Below are 22,310 nucleotides of genomic sequence, written 5' to 3' on the forward strand. Positions count from 1 at the left end.
TCTGTGGAATAGCCGAGCTCAGGAGCTGGTTCCAGTAGGAATAGCAGAGAGCTTTACAAAACAGATTAGACATTTAATTAAACAAAATAACATTGATGGTTATGTAGTGGTATAGAATTATGTTCCCTAACATCCCTCACTCTTTCCCTTGCCTCCCTTGGTTGTACTTGTTGGTCATAAGATTTTTTTTACTATATTATGTAGGCAACAAGACCTACCATCTTACTTATACAGACCCACCAATAGCCACAAACAGTGCAAACCTTCCAAAGATGTACGTTGATTTACCACATTTTGATGGATTAACTGGAACCTGTCACGAGGAGACCCCTTTTTAGCACCCCCTGTCCCCATAGAGCATTGTACATACACTGCAAAACATTTTTGCATGAAAAATAACAAAAGATAAGTTATATATTAACTTACAATACCATGTGCTCTATGGTAGAGCACATGGGGGGGCTGAAGAGGAGTAGTTTTCCCCCCACTGTTGGGGAACCGTCCCTCCATCTGTGATTTTTAAAAGACTAATACCGCCATCAATACTCCCATCATTTTCATGGCCCCTGGCTTGCCCCCCAGCAGACGTCACCTATCCATGTCCCACCCTCAGTCCGGAACTCTCCTTGACTGCGTCAGGCATTTTCGCGCATGCGTGGTCAGCATCTTCTGTAACCTGTGCATGGACATGTGCGCCAGGAGCTACACAAGTGTGGCACTGGGAGCTACACAAATTACTTTGCTACTCCTACTCGACAACGTAGGATTCCACATGCGCAGATTAATGTGGGGACCTTGCAGTCGGTTATGTGCGTGCGCAGGTTACAAAAGATGCTGACCACGGAGGCGCGAGAACACCTGACGCGGTCAGTGAGAGTTTCGGACAATAGGTGAGACATGGATGGGTAACATCTGCTGGGGGGGAGAGCCAGGGGGCGTGAAAATTACGTGAGAAGGGCGGGTGAGGGAATGTATTAGTCTTTTGAAAATCACAGACGGAGGAGCGGTTTCCTGACGGTTGGGGGGGAACTACTCCTCTTTAGCCTCACCCAGGGGGGGACTTGACTAGTCGTAGAGCACATGGTAGTGTAATTTAATATATAACTTATGTTTTGTTCTGTAAAACCAATTTTTCATGCAAAAAATGTTTAGCAGTGTATGTACAATGCTCTATGGAGACGAGGGTGTGTGCCAAAAAGGGGTCTCCTGGTTACAGGTTCTCTTTAAACACAAATCTTATCTAAATTCTTAATGAAAAAGCAAAAACTATGAGCATACTTGAAAAACAAAACACACCCTTGAAAGCCCTGGTTTTATATACAGAGTTTGAGAGTGCTCTGCTGCGAACGCACACGACGATTAGATTTACAGTATAACATTGGACCATCTTACTAGCCTTAATGACTTCGTAAGTATTAATAATAGCAAGAAAATCAACAAAGGAAGCAGAAAATGCAGTTTTTATTTCATGTCACTTACACTGTGTATGTCATAAACTCTGTGTATTATAAACTCCACGCACTTTTAAAAGGGACGCGAGTATCGGGTATCTCTGCTATTTACCGGCTACAATCAGTTTGCCAGTATATAATGGAGCGAGCTGCAGAAACAGACAATGTCCCAGCTGTAAAGCCTCGCAGGACGTGCCATTACACTGTGTTGTGAGGATACAGCCTCCCCAGCGCCAAGTGCCACTTTTCCATAAACTTCATATCGTGATATTTAATGAGTCCAACATTATACAGATGGTAGGGGATGTTATGCCAGGGAACAGTACCTGGCAGAGGCCAGAGCTTGCACAATTGTAGCTGGTCTTCACAGCTCAGCATTTTGTCCATGTTCTACATATCAGGCACGTTGCCATTCTGTCAGACTCACTTAGAAACCAAACTCTAGATACTTGGAAATGATTTCGGCTCGGGGTTTGGACACCGTTCAGTTTCATTTCTTGTCTAGTAACAGCGAAAGTTACTCAACATCTCCACACAACAGACACTTGTGTCCAACAAGACAGATACTGTAGATACCTGAGAGGAAGACAATTATGGAAGTATAGAGAAAACAGATAGGATAGATAATTATATGTAAACTTCTATAAACCCATCTTAGATGGTACCTCTTATATTAGAGGAGCTACATAAGGTTGTATCAAAACAGAACTAGCTGGCACAGTTATTAGCCCAGCTAATGTGGAACATCCTGAACATTTTCCTTCTTAAGATTACTTTACTGTTATTTTTTAATCCTTAACTAAGCCTTATAATTGGTTTACACCTCTTGCTCTGTGGAGATCACTTATGAGTAGTTATCTCATTATTATGAATGAAAAAGCAGAATACCCATTTATATTAGGTTGCATTATATCACATACACCCCCCACCCCCAACAATGACCACTGCACAGGTCTGCCATAGAAATAATAACAATAAACCCCAATGTCTGAAGACAACAGGTTTCTATTGTCTATGTCCCTCTCAGATCATATAAGATGTGACCTACCAGATCATGTATAATATGACCTCTCAGGTGATTTATAATGTGATCTCTCAGATCATGTATGAAGTGACCTCTCAGATCATGTATGTTATGACCTCTCAGATCATGTATGTTATAACCTATCAGATCATGTATGTTATGACCTATCAGATCATGTATGACGTGACCTCTCAGATCATATATAATGTCACCTCTCAGATCATGTATGCAGTGACCTTTCAGATCATATATAACGTGACCTCTCAGATCATATATAACGTGACCTCTCAGATCATATATAACGTGACCTCTCAGATCATGTATGACGTGACCTCTCAGATCATGTATGTAGTGACCTTTCAGATCATGTATGTTATGACCTCTCAGATCATGTATGTTATAACCTATCAGATCATGTATGTTATGACCTATCAGATCATGTATGACGTGACCTCTCAGATCATATATAATGTCACCTCTCAGATCATGTATGCAGTGACCTTTCAGATCATATATAACGTGACCTCTCAGATCATATATAACGTGACCTCTCAGATCATATATAACGTGACCTCTCAGATCATGTATGACGTGACCTCTCAGATCATGTATGTAGTGACCTTTCAGATCATGTATGACGTGACCTCTCAGATCATATATAATGTGACCTCTCAGATCATGTATGTTATGACATCTCAGATGATTTATCGTGTGACCTCTCAGAAAATGTTTGTCATCTTTGAGAACAAGTATGTTTTGACCTCTCAGATTATGTCTGATGCCTGATCTCAGATCAGGTGACTTAGGCCTCATGCACACAACTATTATGGGGGCCATGCAAAGTATGACCATGGTCTACACTTTGCTGGTTAGCTCAGCTTTCCCCCCTGCACCTTGTCGTGTGCTACACACGGGTTATGGCCTGGGTGAGCACACAACTGTGTGCAAGGGGCCTAATTGAGATGTGTCAAAACCGGCAGAATACATAGACAGGACTCTGTAGGGGCGACCACGGGCACATGATGCGGTACACTCCAGAGTACAGAGGGTTTTATTCATGCGTTCCTCCATGTAGTATGGAAAAATTCAGTAAGATTTAGTATTGAGATTGATCATCTAACATGTAGTTAGTTGTTATGAGACATGTTTTAGTAGTGTAACCTAATATGTACAACGTAATATTACCCCATGACATCCCCCAGCAGAGGTCATACAATGAGCTATTCATAATACTTGGAAAACATGGGTGATAATTGGCACTTTGTAGAGCGATGAGGTCACGGCTATAATGTAAGATTAGCGTCCTATCAGGAGGCTGTTTCTTGTCCTACATCACATTGTCTATAGGAAGGAAATGTGCGGCTAAAGATTAGCTGAGGAGGGCAAATCCCCCGCACGAACATATCCAGCAAGTTACAACTGGAGAATCTTTCCTATAACGCTACTAACCATTGTAGGTCCTCACGCCAAGAGATTTCTCTGTATTAAACCTTTTGCTTTCATAGAAGGTTAATTACAGTAAGAAAATGCAATATTAGGCAGGATCTGACATGAAACCTTTTCTTAATGCTTTGTAATAGCATTATATTCCCATCATGCAGTGTTCTGTGATCCAGAGCATAGTTATTGTCTCACATCTCTCCGGCATTGTACATCACTGGATTCACCCACTGCAAACACCACTGTCATGAGCTGCACGAAAGGGGAATCCGCACTTTTATCATCATCATCGCACCTACACAGACCCTCATAAAGGGGAGGTTCCTGAAAATGTGATTTTAAGGAGGATGTGTGATCCTCTACAGCCGGTTGTTCAGGATTCAAAAAAATATTGTTGGGGTTAAGTCCCTTACCAGGATTTCAAGCAAAACATTGTGGGGGTCATTTACTAAGGGCCCGATTCGCGTTTCCCGACGTGTTACACGAATATTTCCGAATTGCGCTGATTTTTCCTGAATAGCCCCGGGATTTTGGCGCACGCAATCGGATTGTGGTGCATCGGCGGCGACATGCACACGACGGAAATCGGGGGCGTGGCCATAAAAAAAACCAGACGGATTTAAAAAAAAAAAAATTGCTGCTCGACACGTGCTTACCTGCACCCAGCGGAGGACGGTGAAGTTCAGTGCAATCCGATGAACTTCAGCACAGCAGCGACACCTGGTGGACGTCGGAGGAACTGCCTAAGTGAATCCCGGCCGGACCGAATCCTCCGCAATCAATCAATACTCATCTATCATCTATCTATCATCTACTCATCATCTATCTATCTCATATCTATCTATCTATCTATCTATCTCATATCTATCTATCTATCTATTTATCTATCTATCTATCTATCTATCTCATATCTATCTATTTATCTATCTATTTATCTATCTATCTATCTGTCTATCTCATATCTGTCTATCTATCTATCTATCTCATATCTATCTATCTATCTATCTATCTATCTGTCTGTCTATCTATCTATCTCATATCTATCTATTTATCTATCTATCTGTCTATCTATCTCATATCTATCTATCTATTTATCTATCTATCTATCTGTCTGTCTGTCTGTCTGTCTGTCTGTCTGTCTGTCTATCTGTCTGTCTGTCTGTCTATCTATCTAATCTATCTATCTATCTATCTATCTATCTATCTATCTATCTATCTATCTATCCACCACCAAAAGTGGTGTAGAGGCCATGATATAATTGCAAAAGTTCTGATAACTACCTCCATTAGGGGAGATTTCTCATAAGTCTCTTAGAGCAGAGCTGTTCTCATTGCTCATGATTGGTTTCCATAAGCAACTAGAACAGTTTTACCTCAGAAACTTGATGCTAAATCTCCCCCATTGTGTCTATCCATCTGAATTGGATGGATTTATCTTTCTCCAAAACTGCTCTAAACAAGTTAAATCATTTGTTGTAAGTTTCTGCGGGAAAATCTAGTTAAAGACAGAAATATCATTTGATTATTTGCTTTATATACAATTAAACATCTTCTCTCATTTAACTCTCAAAATCCAACTAAGAAAACCCTCCCTAACATGAGACTGCGCACGTCTTTAAAATGGCCATGGAGTGGAACAACGGCTCATGCAGTAATATATCACGTTGCTATTCTTAGCGCCTATATCTCCAAAAGCAAACAACATAAAAAATAACCTAAATACACGTCTAATAATAATAAAAGGCGAACTGTGAGTGTGAACTGCTGCTCCTTACAAGCCGCGCAGGCACTGTGATATAGCGCCACCTTGTGGTAGATTCCTATAACACAGAGGATCCGTACTGCATTGTTCAAATTACACTAGACTATGTACATCATTGAAATGTAGACATATATGTACACATTTAAATATTATTATAAATCTAATAATCTAATCTAATCTTAATCTAAGTATTAAAGAACTACTTCATGTACAGGTAAATATATTAAGATCATCTACTTGTCTCTAACTCTGAAAACTTTCATAATCATATATGTGTACCATGAAGTAAAATGAATAAAAACAAGGCTCACAAGGTAATAATGCATAAAAGGATAGAAAACTAAAATACTGTTAAAAAGCTGTAAAAGATGTAAAAACTACTCAGCTCTTTCTGCTCTATAACATACTGACTGCATATAGGACACTATATACAATCTGCTCTGCTCTTCCTGCTCTATAACATGCTGCCTGCAGATAGGACACTATGTACAAACTCCTCATCTCCTTCTGCTCTATAACATGCTGCCTACAGATATAACACTTTGTACAATCTGCTCAGCTCCTAAAACTCTATAACATGCTACCTGCAGATAGGACCCTATGTACCATCTGCTCTGCTCTTCCTGCTCTATAGCATGCTGCCTGCAGATAGGACACTATGTACAATCTGCTAAGCTCCGCTAGCTCTATAATATGCTGCCTGCAGATAGGATACTATCCACCATCTGTTCTGCTCTTCCTGCTCTAAACATGCTGATTGTGGTGTATGTTATACTTCTCTTTTGCTGTGGTGGCACTTCTGTATGTCACTTCTGATGTGGTGGCACTTCTGTATGTCCCTTCTTCTATGGGGGCACTTCTGTATGTCGCTTCTGATGTGGGGGCACTTCTGTATGATATACTTCTCTTCTGATGTGGTGGTACTTCTGTATGTCTCTTCTGATGTGGTGGCACTTCTGTATGTCTCTTCTGATGTGGTGGCACTTCTGTATGTCGCTTCTGATGTGGGGGCACTTCTGTATGTCGCTTCTGATGTGGGGGCACTTCTGTATGTCTCTTCTGATGGGGGGGCACTTCTGTATGTCTCTTCTGATGTGATGGTACTTCTGTATGTCTCTTCTGATGTGGTGGCACTTCTGTATGTCTCTTCTGTTGTGGGGGCACTTCTGTATGTCTCTTCTGATGGGGGGGCACTTCTGTATGTCTCTTCTGATGGGGGGGCACTTCTGTATGTCGCTTCTGTTGTGGGGGCACTTCTGTATGTCGCTTCTGATGGGGGGGCACTTCTGTATGTCGCTTCTGATGCGGGGGGCACTTCTGTATGTCGCTTCTGATGTGGGGGCACTTCTGCATGTCTCTTCTGATGGGGGGCACTTCTGTATGTCTCTTCTGATGTGGTGGCACTTCTGTATGTCTCTTCTGATGGGGGGGCACTTCTGTATGTCTCTTCTGATGGGGGGGCACTTCTGTATGTCGCTTCTGTTGTGGGGGCACTTCTGTATGTCGCTTCTGATGGGGGGGCACTTCTGTATGTCTCTTCTGATGCGGGGGGCACTTCTGTATGTCGCTTCTGATGTGGGGGCACTTCTGCATGTCTCTTCTGATGGGGGGCACTTCTGTATGTCTCTTCTGATGTGGTGGCACTTCTGTATGTCTCTTCTGATGTGGTGGCACTTCTCTATGTCTCTTCTGATGTGATGGTACTTCTGTATGTCTCTTCTGATGTGGGGGCACTTCTGTATGTCTCTTCTGATGTGGTGGCACTTCTGTATGTCTCTTCTGTTGTGGGGGCACTTCTGTATGTCTCTTCTGATGCGGGGGCATTTCTGTATGTTGCTTCTGATGTGGGGGCACTTCTGTATTTCTCTTCTGATGTGGTGGCACTTCTGTATGTTGCTTCTGATGTGGTGGCACTTCTGTATGTTGCTTCTGATGTGGGGGCACTTCTGTATTTCTCTTCTGATGCGGGGGGCACTTCTGTATGTCGCTTCTGATGTGGGGGCACTTCTGTATGTCTCTTCTGATGGGGGGGCACTTCTGTATGTTGCTTCTGTTGTGGGGGCACTTCTGTATGTCTCTTCTGATGTGGGGGCACTTCTGTATGTCGCTTCTGATGTGGTGGCACTTCTGTATGTCTCTTCTGTTGTGGGGGCACTTCTGTATGTCGCTTCTGATGTGGGGGCACTTCTGTATGTCTCTTCTGATGTGATGGTACTTCTGTATGTCTCTTCTGATGTGGGGGCACTTCTGTATGTCTCTTCTGATGTGGTGGCACTTCTGTATGTCTCTTCTGTTGTGGGGGCACTTCTGTATGTCTCTTCTGATGCGGGGGCATTTCTGTATGTTGCTTCTGATGTGGGGGCACTTCTGTATTTCTCTTCTGATGTGGTGGCACTTCTGTATGTTGCTTCTGATGTGGTGGCACTTCTGTATGTTGCTTCTGATGTGGGGGCACTTCTGTATTTCTCTTCTGATGCGGGGGGCACTTCTGTATGTCGCTTCTGATGTGGGGGCACTTCTGTATGTCTCTTCTGATGGGGGGGCACTTCTGTATGTTGCTTCTGTTGTGGGGGCACTTCTGTATGTCTCTTCTGATGTGGGGGCACTTCTGTATGTCGCTTCTGATGTGGTGGCACTTCTGTATGTCTCTTCTGTTGTGGGGGCACTTCTGTATGTCGCTTCTGATGTGGGGGCACTTCTGTATGTCTCTTCTGATGTGGTGGCACTTCTGTATGTCGCTTCTGATGTGGGGGCACTTCTGTATGTCGCTTCTGATGTGGGGGCACTTCTGTATGTCTCTTCTGATGGGGGGGCACTTCTGTATGTCTCTTCTGATGTGATGGTACTTCTGTATGTCTCTTCTGATGTGGTGGCACTTCTGTATGTCTCTTCTGTTGTGGGGGCACTTCTGTATGTCTCTTCTGATGGGGGGGCACTTCTGTATGTCTCTTCTGATGGGGGGGCACTTCTGTATGTCGCTTCTGTTGTGGGGGCACTTCTGTATGTCTCTTCTGATGTGGGGGGCACTTCTGTATGTCGCTTCTGATGTGGGGGCACTTCTGCATGTCTCTTCTGATGGGGGGCACTTCTGTATGTCGCTTCTGTTGTGGGGGCACTTCTGTATGTCTCTTCTGATGTGGTGGCACTTCTGTATGTCGCTTCTGATGTGGGGGCACTTCTGTATGTCGCTTCTTCTGTGGGGGCACTTCTGTATGTCGCTTCTGATGTGGGGGCACTTCTGTATGTCTCTTCTGATGGGGGGGCACTTCTGTATGTCGCTTCTGTTGTGGGGGCACTTCTGTATGTCTCTTCTGATGTGGGGGCACTTCTGTATGTCTCTTCTGATGTGGTGGCACTTCTGTATGTCTCTTCTGTTGTGGGGGCACTTCTGTATGTCTCTTCTGATGTGCTGGCACTTCTGTATGTCGCTTCTGATGTGGCGGCACTTCTGTATGTCGCTTCTGCTGTGGGGGCACTTCTGTATGTCGCTTCTGATGTGGGGGCACTTCTGTATGTCGCTTCTTATATGAGGGCACTTCTGTATGTCTCTTCTGCTGTGGTGGCACTTCTGTATGTCTCTTCTGATGTGGGGGCACTTCTGTATATCGCTTCTGATAGGGGGGCACTTTTGTATGTCTCTTCTGATGTGGTGGCACTTCTGTATGTCTCTTCTGATGTGGTGGCACTTCTGTATGTCTCTTCTGATGCGGGGGGCACTTCTGTATGTCTCTTCTGATGTGGGGGCACTTCTGTATGTCGCTTCTGATGTGGGGGCACTTCTGCATGTCTCTTCTGATGGGGGGCACTTCTGTATGTCGCTTCTGTTGTGGGGGCACTTCTGTATGTCTCTTCTGATGTGGTGGCACTTCTGTATGTCACTTCTGTTGTGGTGGCACTTCTGTATGTCGCTTCTGATGTGGGGGCACTTCTGTATGTCGCTTCTGCTGTGGGGGCACTTCTGTATGTCGCTTCTGATGTGGGGGAACTTCTGTATGTCTCTTCTGATGGGGGGGCACTTCTGTATGTCGCTTCTGTTGTGGGGGCACTTCTGTATGTCTCTTCTGTTGTGGGGGCACTTCTGTATGTCTCTTCTGATGTGGTGGCACTTCTGTATGTCGCTTCTGATGTGGTGGTACTCTGTATGTCTCTTCTGATGGGGGAGCACTTCTCTGTGTCTCTTCTGATATGTGGGCACTTCTGTATGTCTCTTCTGATATGGGGGCACTTCTGTATGTCTCTTCTGTTAGGGGAGCACTTCTGTATGTCTCTTCTGTTAGGGGAGCACTTCTGTATGCCACTTCTGCTGTGGTGGTGCTGCGCGGAAATTGAGTTCAAGCTGCTGGGTTTCCTAATAGATTATAGATGATCTTTGGGGAGTCCAGATACAGAACTTCTAACACAAAGTGGACGACCCCTTTAAGCAATCCTCTAACACTGTCTTACATAGTTTTGGTGCCGTGTTGGTGCCAGTGTCTTGTAGCATATTTCTTTTCAGAAGTAACACAGACGTTTATAGACTAATTTCTTCTCCTGAAACCAGCAGTTACCTTATATGGCATCTGAAATATAACCAAGTCCGACGTCCTATTTATAAAACCCCATAAAAGATCTCAATGCCCATGAGACATCTGTGTACACAAAGGAAAGCCATTGTAAACTGAAGCTCTTCTCTACACATTTTATTTATGATGAGCTGAGGACCCAAGATGTCATCTATCTACGGAGGCTAACCCACATCATGGATCCCTTCTACATCCTTATCCATAGATTTTTTATGTTGTTTGTGAAATTCATCAATTTTGGCCAGAATAGATCATTATATCTAAATAAGTTAACACAAGAATTGTTATTACATTATTATCTTCTTAAAGCTTATTGCCCAATAGTAGGTATGGAAAAGAATGTATGTCATAGGGTAAATGAAGTGACATATATTCAGTCCTGCTTCATTTGTTAGTCGCTAAAATTTAATAAAATCTTTGGTAGAAAATCCAAAAATCTAAATCTAATCAGAGACAAAGTGTAGTTTACATCCTGTCCACCAGATGGCACTGCTCCTCTCATGCTGAGTCCAGTATGTGATCTGTGGCTATTGCAGATGAAGTCAAAAGTGCGGCTCTAAGAACCTGCATTGTGGATAGGGATACCAGATATATTTAATGTGGAGAAAGGGGTATAGTATAGGTATTTATAAAAAAAATATTTGATCATGTTCACTGAATACGCTTGTCTATATCAAAAAGTGTTGGGGCCAAAACTGCAGGATGCAGAATACCAGGATTTGTGTCATTACTACAGTAATACTCTGTATGGCAAAACTAAAACCATAGCTACTGATTACTTTCTATGTTAGTCTAGCACAATTGTCTAATACACAGCAATGCCCAATATAGTATTTTAAAAATATATGACACAGTCAGGGGTGCACCAACCATGCGAGTTGAGCCTCTTGCCCAAGTCAGCACCATCTGCAGCAAGATGGGAGGCAACATCAGGGGAGAAGTCACCTGCTACAAACTTGACACTTAAAAATAGTGTTTTTTTTTTCATCAGATGAACTAAAAAATATAACCTGATATATTACTATTGGATAGGCAGGAGGGGGCGCTGTTCTCTAGCTTGCCTCAGGCAGCAGAAAGTTCAGGTTCATCCCTGGACGCTGTTTTATATTGATTATGTTTGGGCTTGTTCGGATATTTTCTGAATTTAATAAAACCCTTTCTACTGTAAAATTTAAGAAACTGGTTGGACACCAAGTAGGGATTGGCATTATCAACTTACAACTTTTCCTTCTGATTTCTCGTGACACATGCTGCTAGGGTCTAAGGATTGATTGGGGTGGTACCCCAGATAAATTGTCTCTGGTCGGCCCAGGGAACCCCAGCACAACACTTCATACACACCAGAATAGCTCAGCATCCGTGTGTTTTTACTACAGATTCTTCAAAGATTCGATTTTCCAAAGCTTTGCAGAATTTTTCAATACATTTGGTTTGGATCTAGACCCATTTTGCTCCTATAGTCCTGATAATTGGTATATGGCCCCCGCTAGATCCCCAAGATACAGATTTTTCTTGAAAAGCTCCTCTTGGTTTCATTAATTTTTTTAATGATTTTTTACAAATTTCCCTTCAATCCTTCTCTGCTCCCAAAGCTCTGTGGTGAATGACAGAATTAGTTCGCCACCACTTTGTCCAAAATAAAGCGGAAATGATTTTGATAGAATCTGAGATACCATCATACACAGATCCTTAGAGGTCCCTTAGGGTGTTTTCCCCAAATAAGGAGACTAGCTCTATAAATAATCCATTTTAGGCCTCATGCACTAGAACGCATACGGCCCAGGTGAGCACCCAGCCTGGTGCAGGAGAGAGGAGTGGTGAGCGCTTCTTACCCCTCCCCTCTCCATAGAAAGACTAGCACCATATTATCGCAAAACATAGGACATGGCCTATATTTTTCCATGCATGGTCACGGTGCGGTGAGACAGCGTGTGCTCCCGGCACCATGATTAGGTGCCATAGATGTCCATAGGGACAGTGATCCAGCTGCAAATTGTATTACCAAATCACTATCTATATCACGTTTGTGTGCATTATGCCTTAGCTAAGGAATCTGGTACAGATTCTGCATTAGGTCATGAATCGGTGGGGTCAAACAGTAGACCATGTATTGAGCCATTGAGCATTGATTTTCTAGCATTGTTAAAGCTTTGACGACATGTAGCTGGATTCTCCCTATTAAAGGGTGTGTAGCCTCCAATTAGGTTTTGGTGCTGTATCTACTGAAACTTTGCCAAGGAAGCAAAAACACACTTAAAGGGGTTGTCCACTTTACCTCCTGTTTATTTGTAATGTGTGTGTAAGTGTGTGTGTAAGGATATAAGGTTATTTTCCAAAGCCTCCTGTCTTTTACCTCATCAGCCAGAGATTCCTGTCCATAAAATGGCCGCAGATGGAGGGTCATGTGATCTGTAACTGGCGATTGTTCATGGACAGATAAGATCACATGACCCTCCAACCGCGGCCATTTATGGACAGGAATGTGTGACTGATGACGTAAAAGGCAGGAGACTTTTCATCACATTTTATTTCCCTTGAACTTTTCTTCCAAGTTTATACCTAGTAACAAACAATATTGTAAAGTAATTTCAAGGGCAAACATGATCAAATAAAGCAGTTCCTGGAGCTGGCCCAGATCTCCGATCAATGCTTTCAGCTGCCTGACATCTAATCTCTAACAATAAATGCAAAGACTGCCATTTAATCTCCAACACGCTGGATGGAAAAGTACAGCTCTGCATGCCTCAATATTACATTTTTCTGCCATTAAACTTAAAAAAGGGACTGACTACATTGACATTTAAAGAACTCAAACAACTTTATGCCTGAAACCTAAAATGCTGAATCAGGGAAAATGTATTAGTATAAAAATTGCTGTTTTGGGGAATATTTATGACTGAATCCATAAAACTGCCATATTCAATAATTATGTAAAACTCAGGTTTAGACACAAAACTACACAGAATACAAATAGGAAAAAAGTTAAAATAGCTGCAGGAAAGCAATATTTAACAACTTTAAACCCCAAACTAATGGTGATGTCATAAGAGGGATGTGCCCAGGATATAGATGGCTTCTGGGCTGACACACATGGATCGCTAAAACCGACACATTAACTAGTAATTGTTATGCAGGGTCAGAGAAGGGACTAAAGAAAAAGACAGAGACTGTGGGCCATAAGGCTAAACACCTTCCCAACTGTCTCTGCCTACTTGCCCGACCTAGCCTAGGTGGTAGGTAGACAACTAGTCAATGTTTCTTACCTGCGTCAAAGGGCAAACACGGAGACAAACACAAGATAATACAGACATAGTATTGATTGTTGCCAAATATGGGTCAAAACAAAGAGGACAATAAAAATCACCAGACAAATTGGAACGTCAAGAATATACTCAAAGGGTCAAAGATACACAAGATGAGAATCTATAACCCTGGTCTAGAACGTGATTGGATCAGTTTTCTGAAGTGATACAAGATGGCAAAGGGAGTGGAGAGAGAGTTTGTCAATCACAGCAGGTTAACTTTTAGTAAACCAGAGCAGAGTCTGCAGGAGACATAGAGGAGTGGTGTAAACCGATCAAGGCTGCCAGAAGAGTGAATACACCAGAGATTAGACTAGAAAGTGGCAGAATGAAACAAACTGACTCTATGGACAGAGGATAACGCAGGCACAGATGTAACAATTATCTTATTGTATTCCATTTGTACCTCACTTCTATATGGTCTTCAGGGGAAATTATTATAGGAGGAAAAGACAAAATTTCTAAATGTTTCTTTTTCATGGGTCATTTCAATACAACATACCATAAGTCCCTGATAATTTCAACCAAGTATTTGCAAAAAGAGATGTTGCTGCTTCCCTTGGTTGTATTTTGGGCTTAGAAAAACCAGTAATTCACAACTTGCCTAGGAACATAAGCATTTCATGGGTTAAAAATAATAGATGGGGTGTGTCCCCACAGAGTCTGATCTGATCATCCCTGATTGGATGGTGTCAAAGAGTGAGACAAGCCCCCAACTGGTCATGACCACCTACCTGCCTGTCGACTTATTCATAATATCTGTAGAGAAATCGTTGAGTTGTAAAAAATTATATCAATTCACGAACTTGTAAGATTTCCTATGCTTAATGAATTTTATTCTTGAAAGTAGTAGTATATTCTACTACTCTCCATTCAAACCTAAAGTAATCATCAAACCTTTACATTAATATATCACCATTATTACGATCTCATTGAAATCATGGCAGAGGATCATGGTATTGGGCAATGGCCCAAAGGGCTAAGAGAGGATTAAACGTTTACAAAAAATGAAAAGAAAGTGAACTTGTTCTTGTAAAGATTTTTGGCATAGACCTTGAGAAAAACTAGAGTAGTTAAGCCAAGATAAAGGTGTTTGATGATGTAATCAGCTGTGAGGTCATAAAATGTCACTCATGGAGATGTTGAGAAAACACACAAACTTCTGAGCTCGCTAATTTTTAACCTTATAAGTAAAGCAGTCAAGAGAAGAATAAATAATCTGCATTTTGTTTCAGGCCCTTCACTGTGCCAGTCATTACCCTGGCATGGTTTTAAATATTTTTTTTTTTTACCAAATATTGTACAAAGTATTGGAAGAATAATGTAAAAACATACCAAATAAATGTATTTTTACCTATAGCAATATGAAAACTGGAGGCCAAACCAACCAGACAGTTTCTTCTCTGCGGGTGAAGATTGTGTCGTCATTATTTGGCACGAGAACGGACAGTGGAATGACGTACCGTGCAACTATCATCTCACATACACCTGCAAGAAGGGAACAGGTATTCATACATTACAATTTTACTAATTCGTGTTTTAATGTACAATTTATTGTCTTTTGAGCAATTTGTTGGCTATTGTCTGTGTTAGATCATTAGACCGTCCTTCTTTCCTATAGTGTAGGTCCTCCTTGAATATACTATAAATCAATTAAGGGATTTTCCCGGGCCATCTTCGGGATTGATTATCCATATCAGAATGGTGGGGGTTCCATGCCTGGACCCTGCACCAATCAGCTGTTTCAGGTCTCCAATGCAGTTTCTTCACAATGGTGGAAGCCAGAAGTAGACAGCTCTGTTACAGTGTAGTGGAGATGCTGAGGTACTGCAGCTCAGCTCCCCTTAAATTGAACATGTGTCAGAAACATCCAGGAGAACTTGGCATTCTGATGAAAATATATATTCAACTTTTTAAAAAACGTGATGAATATTTTAGGCTAAGATGTAAAGGTATATTAGAAAACTCTCGGCATAATGGTTTGAAGGATGATGTCTGCATAGACTGAAGGGTTCAGAACAAGAAAGGGGATTATGATTGTTTCATATTTGGCAATAAAATCCGGACAGGTTTAGGAAAAAATCTCCACCACGCTCGGTAATCTCAATCAGCTTCATAGAGATGAACGGCAGTCCAACCAGGCGTGAGCAGCTCCTCCGGTCATCTCGAGGAGCGACAAGGCGCCCGACTGGGGTACATCGTACCCCTGTTCTTGTGATCTGTGGGAGTCACATAACTGAGACCCGCACTGATCAGCAGGTTAGGTCCTATCCTATTAATAGGGATTAACTTGTTTCATGAGAAAATCCCTTTAAGGATAATCTAACAAATATTAATAAAGTGAAAAGAGTATTTTATAAAAATTACTTTACGTGCAAAAAGTGCTCCCCTGACATAACTATAAATACACAAATAAATTGTGTATATGACTAGTGCTTAAAGTATATAATATATAGAAACCAAGAGTCTCCAGAGTTTGTGTTAGAAAGAACTGCAAAAATCTAAAAGGCAAACACAATTCTAAAGCACAATTCTAGATATTTTAAAGCACAGGTGGCTGGCCTAACCAAAACCCTAAAATACTCACTGTGTAACACAGTAAGCATAAATACAACACATGTAATACTAAGGAACTGCACAGTCACCAAGAAAACTAAATCTCCCAGCATGTCATATTAAGTTGGACATGGGTTAGTGTCACTGTCTTAAGAAACTGCAAAGTTCATTAATAATTAAAATTCATCAGAAAATTTAGATTTTTACCATATTCTCGCACTAAGTTGCAAAATTCTACGCACACAACAGACCATTGCATAATGCTTAATATGAGTAATATCGCTATTTACATGAAATATTTTACACTATATCGTGGAAATAATGAGACGGTTATTCATTTCTCTTCTTTTCGTGGGTTTAAGGCTGGTATTTAAACTTGTGAACCTGTCTGTAGTCTAGAGAGATAATTGGTCTGCGGAGAAGTTTAAGTTTATTTTAGCAAACAATTAAGTTGTATCAGGCTGACAAGTGCAGAGTGGAATTGGGAAGGAGGGTGGTGAGGTCACGCTAGGACTCTTGATGCGCGTCAGATTTACCTAAAGCTTGAAAATTATTCTTGAAAATAAAGTTCCTAGTAACCCATAACTGGTTGTTTGTGTTTTAGTTGCCTGTGGACAGCCTCCTCTTGTTGAAAACGCCAAGACATTCGGAAAGACTAAACCAAGATACGAAATAAATTCGATGATCCGTTACCACTGTAAAGATGGGTTTGTTCAACGGCATATGCCAACTATACGTTGCAGAGGTGATGGAAGGTGGGATCTACCTAAAGTTACCTGTATGAAACGTAAGTATTTTTGTGGGGTATTTTTAGCTAGGGGCTTGTAAAAAGTAGCTGCATGTTTATATCCTGTTTTAGGACATCAGTGGAGCTGGAACAACTTTCAACTCTTCTTTTCAGAGATGACTGAGGGCTGTAAATTTTCACACCCTATAAGATAATAGGTCCCCATTATCTTTTAGGCAAAAATGGTTAAAACATGTTAAAACAGTCAGTAAAAAAATGATTCTCTGAACAGCAACCTTATATTATTCTTGCATAGAAACAATTTATTAGAAATATTGCAATGCCTGAAATTTTTAAGCAGCGACTTTATTAGGACCACCCTTATTGGTTTTTAAAGAAGCTTATGTTCGGCTCAGCAAACCCGAAAAATTACCTGTTATTGGACACAACATTTAACCTGGTCACCAGCTCTACCGGAGCTTCTGTCTGGTTTTAAAAATGGAGGTCTAGAACAGAGGTCATACTTTATGAAGTCTTGGTTCTTCACGGTATATGTTAATTTAACATAGGTGACCAGGGTCGGATTATAGGGAGGGCTCTTGGAGTGCTAGCTCCAAGGCCCCAACCACTTTACTCATAAGGGGGCCCTACCAGCAATGTTCAACAGTCAGCAGACAGCTGTGAGTGTCTCTGAGGCGGTACCACTCCCCTGCACATGTACCTGCCTCCAAACTGTGACAGTGAGTCACTGGTTCTCTGTCAGTTAGAGCGTGGCCCCCTACCCCAGGAGTACTCAAACAGATTCTACATGCAGCATGCTTTAACAGAGCTGTGCTACATTCAGAGTGTCACCTGATTCCCCACTTAGCCAATCAGTGTTAGGTTTTACTTCCTCACAGATCAAACGGCCCAATCTGTTAGAGGGAACTCTCAGGGAAGCAGTGGTGTGTGGAACTTGCATGGAGACTAGGACTAGTAGTCAGTACTACTGCCACTGCACTGTGCCAGCTAGGCCGAAACTAGGCTATTAACACTACCGCTATGCCACCTAGGAGAAAGTTTAGAATATTAATGATAATCAGAATAGTAATATGTACCGCACTTTGAGCTACATTCAATGGGGGCCCCGACCAGATTTTGTACCCAGGGGCCTCCACCTACCTGGCCCTGTAGATGACATACAGATAACATAGATGTCTTTCTTCTATTCTTAGCTTCCATCTACCAAAGGACTTACTCCAAGAAATATTACTACAAATTTAGCCCACCCGAGATGAGGACTCCACTACACACTCCTAAACATCTCCACCGTTGGAGCAGGACTTGGCAGGATTCCCCACGTTGAATGAAACAGACTTCTCTTGAATGGACATCCTATCTGCCAAAGTCCTAAATCACAGTGCCTTTCTTTTTAATTTTAAGAAGCGTTATCTAGCTGATCCCATCATGGATTTTATGGACGATGGCAACACTCAGACTACAGAAGAATACAAGAACAAATGTTTTTAATCAAGCGTTGAAATCTTATAGGGAACTAAACCAGATCTAAGCGTAATCTCCAGCCTACTAGAAACTGTACTTCTAGTATGAAATGTAGTTTTATGTCACCAAGGCAAGCAAACATATTGTATTAATGCTTATGTTAATATTGACCCTAGCTCTGATGACCTTTGTAAATAAGATGATCTAAATATGTTTTCTAATCATGTATATAAAATTGAAGTAGTCATACTAAAGTCAGGCGTATTTAATAACAATTTAATGCAATACAGCTTAACTGATAAATCACTAATATAAGCCAATAGTAGTTGATCAAGGCTGGAAAGAACTAAAACCTTGGCATAAAAGAAAAAAAAAATTAGTGCCACATAAGAATTTTTTTTTCCAGGTGCATTATTATGACATTCGTGCCATATATTATTATTTTTTATGTGTTGTGAAAAAGGGATAAAAATATATGTGGGGAATATCAATTCCACTCCAAAGTTTTTTTTTATTTTATTTTTTTTTTCTAGTTTTTTTTTAATCCATCCATGACCACTTCTGTTGGATGCATGTTTTTTTTTTTTAAACAGCTTGTTTTGAGGGATTTTATAGTACTAATACACAAAGTGAGCTATTTGTATGGGTCATGGATGCAAACTCAGACCTGACATACACGCACCGTATTTGCATCCGATTTTACGTAAAGATTGCATCATTTTATTGGATGCAAGTTTTATAAATAATGTCTAGACTGCTGCACAAAAAACATGCAACCCCATGCAACAAGCTATGTCACTTCTGAATTTGTACCATAGAACTTGCACCTAGTGGGAGACTCCTGATTTTTTCACCAAAAAAGGGGGAATTTTTTTTTAAACATTTTTTCAGTGTCTTCAAACGCGCTAGCGTAAATTCAAGGTGCGTTCTACGATTTTTTTTTGTAAAAAAAAAAAGTAATAAAAATAAAAAAGTAAATAATTTTGTACATATAATCATTTTCTAGGTCTTTTTTAATAAAATGATGAATGTTTATTGATGAATGCGGCAGCTGTGAAGCGTACAGTGTAGGAAGCCATACCGATCTAGCTTATAGGGGGCTTCCGTGCCATGCATGCCGACCATGAATTCTAAGCATCAGTTTTGTCATCTCTTGTTTTTAGGAGCAAGTTGAATATATTTTAAGTTACTGTAAGTTTACAAATCGAGAAGTCAGGATATCTGCTCACTTGAAAAAAACGTATAGACTAATGGGCAGTCCTGAACGGACATATCATCATTAGGTATGATCACTTTCAACTGTGGTAGAATTACCTAATATGTAAAAAAAAAATCTTTATATACATTTATATTGAACATACATTAAATGATCTGCATTTAAGATCCCTTAATAGTAATTTATCTTTGTATGGAAGTGTACAGTTTGCCTACACAAAAGTATAAGAAGCCATTTTTTGGGCCGCACCAATATTTAATACAGTGTATCGATTCTCTGGATACCGGGGACAAACCATAATAATTCTGGACACTATACATTCCTATTAATGGCCTAGAAAATGGCTGCCTCTACTTTGTGTATGTGACCAGTGCACTTTAACTAACGGAAAATGATCAACATCAAGCAAAGAGCCTGTAATGTCATCATTTGAGCCTGATTTATTATAGGCATGTTTCAGAGATAACATTGAGATGTATGTTATATTGACAATGTCTAACCATTATGGTTTGAAAGTGAAATTTTAGAAAATTAAAAAAAAAATTGTCACCGCTAGGGGGCGCTATGACTTACTGGAAGTTCCCCTGGCCACACAAGTCTATTATTTATTGCAATAAGCCAACTCCTTTGAAGAATTGGAAATTGCTCTGATGCTGGAAGATAGCCACTCCATAAAGTCCATATGCATAGTATGGCTTCTCGGCATACAGTCCTTATTACTTGTAGTGTGATTGATGCATTCCTCTGACTGCTGCACCTTGTGTTATCATACTTTTTACTTGACAGCAATGCACCACAGTGTTGACCTGTATGTTTTTCTACTATTACAATGCACATAATACTTTTTTTCTGTATTTATATTATAACTTGTATAGTATATAATGTGAACCTTTGGGTATTTGTGAATGAAAGTCTAAACCTTTGTAACTTTTTATATCTGCTTCTGTTTCACCAAAGAAATTTTGTTTGTTTGCTAGTCTATGGTTTATAGTGTTTTTATTTATTCATTTTTAATTATTTTCTAAATAGAACCTTGTGTAATTCTAGATAACAAAAAACCAATAAACACTCGAATGTCCAAGTGTCTTGTGCAGGTATCGTGAGCCTGTACACTCATGTCATACAGTATAAGCCATTCTGGAAAGAACAAATATATTAAAAAAAAAGCCAATACAGCTCACTCTTGGAGATCCCTGTATCTGTGGGTCCAATAAAATTTCAGGTCCCTGCCATGGAACAAGACGTTCGGACACCAACGAAACAAACACTGGAGAAAAGTTGAAGGAGGTCCGGCACTGGACTAAAAAATCTTCAATGTTTTATTAGATTACATTAAAAGAGTCAGTACATACATGCAGACAAGCTGACAAATTTTGGGCAAAAAAACACCCTTAGTCATAGCCTATGACATGGCTATGACTAAGGATGTTTTTTGGCCCAAAACGTAAGTAAATGCAGCTCCGGAACACAGCACATAAAAATAGAACCAAACTCAGTGTAAAAAATATTGAATATTTCGTGCAGGATTGTGAGATTACTGTAAAACTGATGATGTCTGATTGGAGGAGACATCTTCTTCTTCTACCTGGTTACCACTGCAGCTTCTTCCAGCCACAACTCTGCAGAATTTAGGCTTCTCCCTTTATCATCTCCTCTATCTTCTTATCAAAAACTAAATACTGTTCTGTCATTCCCCTAGAGATCACTATCATGTCCTCACAGTAACCAATACAGTAACATTCCCCTCTCAGTTGCTAATATAGTAATAGTTCCCCCAGGCAGTAGCCAATATAGTTAGAGTGCCCCCACACAGTAACCAATAGTCACAAAAGCAGCCCCCAGAAACTATTAGTCACAGTGTCTGTCCAAAGTAGCCAATAGACAAGTGCCTGCCCAACAGTGGCCAGTAATAACAGTACGTGCCCTCAGTAGTCACAGAGCCTTTCCCCAGTAGCTAGTAGCCCCAGTGCCTTCCCCCAGTAGTCACAGTGCCTGCTTTTAGTAGCCAGTAGTTACAGTGATGCCCCCAGTAGTCACAGTAATGCCCCCAGTAGCCAGTATCACAGTGCCTGCCCTCTGAAGAAACAGTGACAGAGCCTGCCCCAGCAACCAGTAAACACTGAGCCTGCCTCCAGTAGCCAGTAAACACAGAGCCTGCCACCAGTAGCCAGTGGTCAAAGAGCCTGACCTTAGTAGTCACTAGTCACAAAACCCACAGTATGCACAGTGCCTGCACCCAGTAGCCAGTAGCCACAGAGCCTGTCCCCAGTAGCCAGTAGTCACAGAGTCTGTCCCCAGTAGCCAGTAGTCACAGCGCCTGCTCCCAGTAGCCAGCATTCACTGCAATTCCCAGAGTAGTCGGCAGTCACAATTATGTCCAACAATAGCCAATGGTATATATATATGAAAAAAAAAACAACTTTGTTCCTCTCTGTGCCTTCACTCTTCTTTTGGTGCCTTCTTCACATTACCAATGCAGCAGGTAATGGGTGAGAGCCTGCACTCTGCCCTGCTTCCCCCTGTCTTGGCAATCTGGTCATGATTTATACAGACCAGCCGGTCAGATCCCATCCATGCCCTTTAAGGGCATCTACCACCAGGATGAAGGACTGTATGTAAATGAGCTTGAGGCGCCCCTTTAGGTGCAGAATTTTGTGGCGTGTCAGGTATAGTACAGCCGCGACACAATACTGGTGCAGACACTTTATAAGTAAATGTACAAGCAATTTGCACATTCTTTTCAGTGCAAAGTATGACCGAAAACTGGCGCAAACACATTTATAAATGT

The 22,310-nt window shown here is 41.2% G+C and overlaps 1 protein-coding gene across 2 annotated transcripts in view; it reads left to right on the forward strand.

Moving 5' to 3' along the window:
• The window catches only part of VCAN (versican), a 72,722-nt gene extending 52,221 nt beyond the window's left edge, over positions 1-20,501 (forward strand). For both annotated transcript variants that reach the window (XM_072139410.1, XM_072139416.1), the window contains 3 exons: positions 14,902-15,046; positions 16,702-16,884; positions 18,039-20,501. In XM_072139410.1, coding sequence (XP_071995511.1) covers positions 14,902-15,046; positions 16,702-16,884; positions 18,039-18,169 — 459 coding nt within the window. In that variant the 3' untranslated portion in view covers positions 18,170-20,501. The remainder of the gene's footprint in view (positions 1-14,901; positions 15,047-16,701; positions 16,885-18,038) is intronic.
• The last annotated feature ends 1,809 nt before the right edge of the window (positions 20,502-22,310 follow it).

Source organism: Engystomops pustulosus, chromosome 1 (assembly GCF_040894005.1).
Source record: "Engystomops pustulosus chromosome 1, aEngPut4.maternal, whole genome shotgun sequence".
Lineage (NCBI taxonomy): Eukaryota > Metazoa > Chordata > Amphibia > Anura > Leptodactylidae > Engystomops > Engystomops pustulosus.